Source organism: Macaca nemestrina, chromosome 1 (assembly GCF_043159975.1).
Source record: "Macaca nemestrina isolate mMacNem1 chromosome 1, mMacNem.hap1, whole genome shotgun sequence".
In the NCBI taxonomy this organism is placed as follows: Eukaryota; Metazoa; Chordata; class Mammalia; order Primates; family Cercopithecidae; genus Macaca; species Macaca nemestrina.
In genome coordinates this window covers 98001334-98009465 of record NC_092125.1, presented here as the reverse complement: position 1 = coordinate 98009465, position 8132 = coordinate 98001334, and the positions used below count along the sequence as shown (strand labels likewise).

General features: G+C 46.2%; 1 protein-coding gene across 3 annotated transcripts; it reads left to right on the top strand.

Annotated features, from left to right (window-relative positions):
• Positions 1 to 306: 306 nt before the first annotated feature.
• LOC105498222 (Fc receptor like A) lies at positions 307 to 7887 on the top strand. Of its 3 annotated transcripts, none has more exons than XM_011770197.3 (6): positions 307 to 568; positions 4021 to 4035; positions 4299 to 4451; positions 4747 to 5013; positions 5472 to 5756; positions 6620 to 7887. In XM_011770197.3, the coding sequence occupies exons 1-6, from the start codon at positions 439 to 441 to the stop codon at positions 6910 to 6912; spliced, it is 1143 nt and encodes a 380-aa protein (XP_011768499.1). In that variant the 5' UTR covers positions 307 to 438; the 3' UTR covers positions 6913 to 7887. The 3 variants fall into 3 exon arrangements, with proteins under 3 accessions (XP_011768499.1, XP_011768498.1, XP_011768501.1); XM_011770196.2 differs by having other exon boundaries at positions 4018 to 4035; XM_011770199.2 differs by lacking the exon at positions 4021 to 4035 and having other exon boundaries at positions 308 to 568.
• The last annotated feature ends 245 nt before the right edge of the window (positions 7888 to 8132 follow it).

Below are 8132 nucleotides of genomic sequence, written 5' to 3'. Positions count from 1 at the left end.
CTTCCTTCTCTGTCTCGCTACCTTCTAGTCACTAGAAACATATAAGTGTTGGAATGGGCAGGACATTTGAATTCTCATCGTTGATTCCCCAGTGATTTTCTATTGGCCTTAAAACAACATCCCACCTTCTGTCCCCAGTTGCATCACCAGTGAAAAGGGTGGTTGTTGCACTGACCTTTCCCAGAGGGTACATGAAGGCCAGCTGGCTATCAGACAATGACATGCTTTGAAAGTCCCCTGACCTCTGTGAGGTCAGTTGAGAACAGCTGAGAGTGCTACCATTTTGTCACAACCCTAAGGATGCAGATTATGCTGAAAGCGTGTTGTCCAAATCTGAATGATGAAAGCCAATTACAAACTTGAAAATGAAAATAGACCCCAGACGCAAGGAGATGAGACAGTTAGATTTACTTCCTCTTTTCTAATCAAAGAGGTTTCATGTTGAAGAAAGTCATTGTTGGGATTGCAGGAGACCTAAACACAGTCACCATGAAGCTGGGCTGTGTTCTCATGGCCTGGGCCCTCTACCTTTCCCTTGGTGTGCTCTGGACATCCCAGATGCTACTAGGTAAGTAAAATATTTGAATATTGGTGTGGGAATGGAGCTTTGCTTAACTTTGGGGAAAGGACCTGAAGGAAAGAAACATGGACTAATTCTGGCCCTCCAGAGAAGCAGTGTTCAGGTGGAATAAGAAGGGTAGGTATAAGAAAGTTTGGTGTGCAGGATTGAATGACTTTCTGAATACAAAAATCTTCAAGCCTTTTCCATCCTGAAAGTCCCCTCTGACCATGATGTCCTCTTTAGCTGTAATCTCAACTCTTTTCTTTCACTTATGAGACAAATTTTCTTAAAAGAATAGTCCGCACTTGCTATCTGCACTTCCTCACTTCTCATACACTCCTCAATGCTTGCAGCCTGGCTTCCACTGGAATCGGTTTTGTCTAGGGCACAATGACCTCCATATTGACTGGGTTATGGCATGCTTTTCAGTTCATATCCTGCTGGACTTCTCTGCTGCACTGTTTATCACTTACTTCTTTTTGCATTCTCTACTACCATGGCTTCCATGGCACCATTTTCTCCTCGTACTACATGGACTTCTCTTGATCCCTTAATAGCTTCTCTTCTCTTCCCCTTAAACAGTAGTGTTCTCTATAGTCATAGCCTTGCCTCTGTACTCCTCTTTCTTTAGACAATCTCCTTCATAAGCTTATTTGACTATATAATTTTTGCCACTATAACTCTCTATTTAAGAGTCCCAAATCATATCCCCAACCTAACCATGCTTTTGAGCTTCACATTCAAATATCACGCTTCATACCAGACATATCTACCTACATATCTCACAGGTGTCTCTGCACTATGTGACCAGAGCTGAACTTATCTGTCCTTTTGCCCCCCGCCTCGACTAATTCATTTTCCACTATTTCTGATCTCAGCTAATGACACCAACATCTACCCTTACAAGGCCATAAACCTGAGAAACAATCCAGACTCTTCCTTCTTCTTCATTCTCTAAATCTGACAATCATTAGGTTTGGCAAGTTTTACCTTCTAAATTGCTCATAGAAGCAGTCCCTTCCAGGGATCATCACTAATGTCTTAGGACAAGCCCTCATCCTCTATGACTTGGGCTAGTCCAGTAAATTCCTAACTAATCTCCTTGTCCAAACCTTGTGTTCTTGAAATGAATTCTGTACCCTGCAGACAGAGTAATTTCTAAAACTCAAGTTTACCAGCCCAAATTCCTTATCATGGCACAAAAGGCCAAGCAGCCTCTGCTTTTACCCTCTCAGCCTTGTAACTTATGCTCTAATAAATCTCAATCAGTTCATAGTTACATACTCACACACCAGACTCTTGCCTGTCTCTAAGGCTTTGCTTATACCACCATCTCCACCTGAAATGAGCTATTTCGATGGCCCCCTATTCTCCTCCTCCTTGCAAATGTGTAGGTACCCCTAAAGACTCAGCTTAAGTGGTATCTTTTCCAGGCAGCTTTTCTTGAATGCTTCTTTCTGCTCCAATGGCTGCTTGCGATACATTTTCTTACTATAATATTTTCCTACTTATGCTGAAATAATATTTTCATCTACCTGTGTCTCCCACTAAATTGAGAGCTACTTGTGGTTAGGGATAATTTTTTTTTTGTTTTTGTCTTGTGATAAGAACTGCAGACTTGGAATCAGATACTCTGGTTTCAAGCCCCTCTTCTATGTACCAGCTCTATGTCACTTTAGAAAATCACTTTTTATATCTCTGGTTCAGTTTTATCATTTGTAAAATGAAAATAATAGTACCTACTACCTAAGGTTTATTGAGTGAGTTCCCAGTAACCCAACAAGATTTTATTTTATTTTGTTTTTTGAGACAGGGTCTCACTCTGCCACCCTGGCTGGAGTGCAGTGGTGCAATCACTGCTCACTGCAACCTTGACCTCTTGGGCTTGAGCAGTTGTCCTATCTCAGCCTCCCAAGTAGCTGGGACCACAGGCAAGTGCCACCATGCCTGGCCAATTTTTAAAAAATTATTTGTTAAGCCAGGATCTCTCTATGCTCCCTAGGCTGGTCTCAAACTCCTGGGCTCAAGGGATCCTCCCACCTCAGCCTCCCAAAGTGCTGTGATTATAAGCATGAGCCACCGTGCCTGGACAAGATTTTATTTTTAAAAAGAAAAAATGGAGAGGAGGCAGAGCACAGTTGGGTGACAGTGGAGGAACTGAAAAGAGGTAGCATTACAGTGAAGGGAGCTGAGAGAGGATGGAAAGAAAACACCTGGTACTGCTGTGATGAGAATTAGGAAGTAAAGAGGGGCCTTGGTAATCAAAGAAGAACACTGGGCTATTGGGAGTGCAAGAGAATAAAGGCAAGTGGGGCACGAAATGACAGTCGGATGGAGTGAAGAAGTATGCACATGTGAATGGTCATGAGGCTGGAGAAAGGGGAGAATAGTTAGGGAGATAAGGAGCAGTCCCAGAGAAGGGAGACATGTCACCTCCCTTGCCTGGGTCTACCATGAAGGTAAGAGATAGGTTGAGAAGATGTGGTGAGAAATGGATGACTCTCAATTTCAATCTGGAGAAAAGAGTTGTTCCACAGTTACTGGTATGGACTGGAAGGATGGGGAAAAGACAGAGAAAGCTCTATGCCACTACCTGGGAAAATTCAAGTGGCAGAGGACATTAAAGTAGAGATGGCTGAAAAGTGAAGACCTGAAAGGGGGAGGAAGAAAGGAGGAGAGACACCGCTGGGTACTGAAAACTCTTTGATAGATAACATATTCAAGGCTGAGGAGCCAAGTGAAGTTTGGGAAAAATCAGAATATTAAAGAAAGTCCCCGAGGAAGGTCTGAGGACTGAAGTATACCATAATACCATATCTGCACAGTGAAGTAAAAAGAACACTGATTTTGGATTCAGACACACCTGCCTTTCCTGCTCCATTGCTTAGTCTTTTTTTAAGCTTTGGGTATATTAATTTGGCTTTCTTTTCTTTCTTTCTTTCTTTTTTTTTTTTGAGACAGAGTCTCGCTCTGTTGCCCAGGCTGGAGTGCAGTGGCACGATCTCGGCTCACTGCAAGCTCCACCTCCCAGGTTCACACCATTCTCCTGCCTCAGCCTCCCGAGCAGCTGGGACTACAGGCGCCCACCACCACGCCTGGCTAATTTTTTTTTGTATTTTCGGTAGAGACGGGGTTTCACGGTGTTAGCCAGGATGGTCTCGATCTCTTGACCTCGTAATCCGCCTGCCTCGGCCTCCCAAAGTGTTGGGATTACAAGCATGAGCCACCACGCCAGGCCTAATTTGGTTTTCTAAGTGTGTTTCTTTAAGAGTATTAAATGAGGATAAAGTCACATACCTGGAAAGTTTGTGAAGATGAAGTAAGATATTGCACACAAGTGCTAGCAGGGTCTGGTACCCAATGAACATTAGAATCTGATGTCTCCCTTTCATTCCTGTCCTATGCCTCACCTGCTTCGAGTTACCATTGTCTTTGCTCCTGGTTTCCCGTACCAGCAGCTGGATGTCATGCCGGCGAGTTTCACCATTCTTTCATTCTCTCCCCTCCCTCTTCTCCAAACCACAGTGCATTTGCTGAGAGCACCTGGGCGCCCGTGAATCAAGGTCAAAACTATCCCCCTGAGACACTCACAGGGGTCTTTCTGAAAAAAAGGTTTTGGTGTCTTACTAGTCTCATTCTAAGAAGGATGATTCTCCTGGGAGATGGAGGAACCCTGTCCTCTTTCTCCAAGTTGCAGCATCATTTTCTGGTTCTCCCTGGGCCATGCCCTCTTCAGCTGCCAGTTTTGAGACGCTGCAGTGTGAGGGACCTGTCTGCACCGAGGAGAGCAGCTGCCACGTGGAGGATGATTTGACGGATGCAAGGGAAGCTGGCTTCCAGGTCAAGGGCTACACTTTCAGTGAACCCTTCCACCTGATTGTGTCCTACGGTGAGGTCCTGGGAAGACCTGAACAGTGCCCTAAACCCCTTCTTTCAGCCCCAGAGCCCACCCAGGAACGTGTCCCTAGGAAACTGGCCATGGGATGAGGTACTTCCTTCCCAGTCTTCAGCCCACAGCAACCAGGGTGCTCTAAGTCCTAGGCCCTAGGGAAGTTGTCCCATACTCCCAACCAGGGGTGAGAGTTTACCTGGACCCTCAGAGACAGTTTACGGGAGTAGGCATCCCTGGGGGTAGCTCCCAAGGGAGGCCCTGGGTGACACTCAGCTCTTTCTCTGGACCATAGACTGGCTGATCCTCCAAGGTCCAGCCAAGCCAGTATTTGAAGGGGACCCACTAGTTCTGCGCTGCCAGGCCTGGCAAGACTGGCCACTGACTCAGGTGACCTTCTACCGAGATGGCTCAGCTCTGGGTCCCCCCGGGCCTAACAGGGAATTCTCCATCGCCGTGGTACAAGAGGCAGACAGCGGGCACTACCACTGCAGTGGCATCTTCCAGAGCCCTGGTCCTGGGAGCCCAGAAACAGCATCTGTTGTGGATATCACAGTCCAAGGTGAGAGCTAGAAGCAGCATCTTCATGGCAGGGGAGGGTAAGGAGAGATAGAGAACCCAAATTGTCTTTCTTTAGCCTAGAGGTGGCAAGATCATCAAAAGATTATGGAGCAGGTTGCTGGCAAATGCCCAAGTTGGGCTTCAAAAGGGACGAGACCTCAACATTGCCTTTTCAAGTCATCCAGCCCTACTCAGAGTCCAGCATGGTTCCTACCACCCAGATCTATGCTTCCCAGCGCTCACTGATTGGGTGTCTGGACTACTATCAGATTTGCCCATCTGTGGATCTTTCCTAGTCCTGTCTACTTGCAGGAAGAATTTGACAGATTCAAATGGAATCTAAGACAGCCCATTCCTGCTGGAAATGGGAAAGGAAGTGTGACTCCCCGAGGCTCTTCGCCTGCATGTGTCTACCTGTATATAAGATGGCTGAGTTCTTCTTTCTTGCCTTTTTCCCAGAACTGTTTCCAGCGCCAATTCTCAGAGCTATACCCTCAGCTGAACCCCAAGCAGGAGGCCCCATGACCCTGAGCTGTCAGACAAAGTTGCCCCTGCAGAGGTCAGCTGCCCGCCTCCTCTTCTCCTTCTACAAGGATGGAAGGACAGTGCAAAGCAGGGGGCTCTCCTCAGAGTTCCAGATCCCCACAGCTTCAGAAGATCACTCCGGCTCATACTGGTGTGAGGCAGCCACTGAGGACAACCAAGTTTGGAAACAGAGCCCCCAGCTAGAGATCAGAGTGCAGGGTGAGTTTGTATCAGAGTGCAGGGTGTCTGTTTGGCATGCATGTGAGTGAAAAGGGGAGATAGGATGAATTGGCCTGTGAGCTGGGATTCGGTGTGAGCAGGTTAAGAAGGGACACAGAAAAGACAGGAACAATGGGCCAGAATCCCTGATGATGAGAGACAGCACAAATAGAGAACTTCTCCCTCAGACTGTGGTGTACACCTCATCAGTCCAAGAGCTGAGCCAGCTCCACACCTGCTGCCACGCAAGCCTTAGCATCCCCCCCATGCTCTCTGGGCATTTATAGGAATTTAATATCTGGAATGAAGATGGGATAGTCTGAAGTCTATGTTCAATTCTCGGAGCCACTGTTAAGAGGCTGCCCTTGACCTGAAACACTCCCAGAGGAGGTGTCCAGGGTGATAAGGGGGCTTGAAGTCATGCCATATGAAAAATAATGGAAGGGGCTGGAGATGCTATCCTGAATAGGAGGTGACTCAGAGGCCAGCAGGGGTGTCCTCAAAAAGCTGAAGGCTGGCATTAGCACAAGGAATTAGACTAATGTCATATATAATAAAGAGGCTGACCTAGAACCAGTTACCACATTCATGCTTCAGGGAATTAGATTCAGCCTTGATAGAGAAAGAACTGGCTAATGGTTATAGCTGTCCAGTGGTAAAGCCTCACTGCTGAAGAATTTCAAACAGAGGTGGCCAAGCTTCAGATTAAAATTTGGACCAGGAGGGACACTAGAGTCCTCAAGTCCCTGCTGCCATTGAGTCCTACAGCCACTTTCAGAGAACAAGAAAGTTTGGCCAGGGATGGGAGGGAAGGGCCAGAGTCGGACTTCACTCTTGTATGTGCCTCCTGCCCCGTAATCCAGGTCCCTCCGGCTCTGCACCTCCCACCTTGAATCCAGCTCCTCAGAAATCAGCTGCTCCAGGAACTGCTCCTGAGGAGGCTCCTGGGCCGTTGCCTCCACCGCCAACCCCATCTTCTGAGGATCCAGGCTTTTCTTCTCCTCTGGGGATGCCAGATCCCCATCTGTATCACCAGATGGGCCTTCTTCTCAAACACATGCAGGATGTGAGAGTTCTCCTCGGTCACCTGCTTATGGAGTTGAGGGAATTATCTGGCCACCGGAAGCCTGGGACCACAAAGGCTACTGCTGAATAGGAGTAAACAATTCGTCCATGATCTTGCTTAACCACCCCAATAAATCTGATTCTTTCTATGTTTTCTCTTCCTGTCCTGCACATATGCATAAGTACTTTTACAGGTTGTCCCAGTGTTTTGTTAGAATAATGTAGATAGGTGAGTGTAAATACATTTGTACAAAGTGAGAATTGGAGTTTAGTTATAATTGCGTATTCTCTCTTAACACAACAGAATTCTGCTCTTTAGATCAGGAATTTCTATCTGTTATGTAGACCAGAATTTTGTGATTTAAAGAGAACTAATGCAGGTGGATTTAATACAGCAGTCTCAATTGGGGGCAATTTTGCTCCCCAGATGACATTGGGCAATGTTTGGAGACATTTTGGTCATTATACTTGGGGGGTTGAGGGGTGGTGGGATGTGTGTACTACTGGCATCTAGTAAATAGAAGCCAGGGATGCTGCTAAACATCCTATAATGCATAGGGCAGTACCCCACAGCAAAAAATAATCTGGCCCAAAACGTCAGTTGTATTGAGTTTGAGAAACCCCAGCCTAATGAAATCCTAAGTGTTGGGCTCTGGAATGGGACTTTGCCCTTTCTAATTACTATCTCTTTCCAGCCTCATTCAGCTATTCTTATTGACATACTAGTCTTTAGTTGGTGCGATGGTCTGTTCTTTAGTTCTAGTTTGTGTCCCCTCAAAAGCCATATGTTGAAATCCTAATCCCCAAGGTGATGGCACTAAGAAGTGGGCCTTTGGGAAGTGATTAGATCAGGAGGGCAGGGCCCTCATGATTAGGATTAGTGCCCTTATTTAAAAAGGCCCCAGAGAGCTAACTCACCCTTCTACCATATGAGGACATGGCAAGAAGATGACGTATACAAGAACCAAAAAACAGCTCCCACCGAACACCGACTCTGTTGTTGCCTTGATCTTGAACTTCCAGCCTCCAGAACCATGAGAAATAAATTTCTGTTGTTTGTAAGCTATTCAGTTTGTGTATTTTGTTATAGCAACCCAAATAGCCTAGGCAGTTGGCCTCTGCTACATGGCTGAGTTTATGATATGTTAAAAATACTCATAAAACAGTGTCTCTGTCTACAGAGGGCTTACACTGTGGGATAGAAGAGAATAGTAGCCCATCCTATAACACAATTAAAGCAGGGTATATAAAAATTTCCCACAGGATCCTACTGGGCTCAGAAATAAGTGACCGAATATAATATTGCCAGAG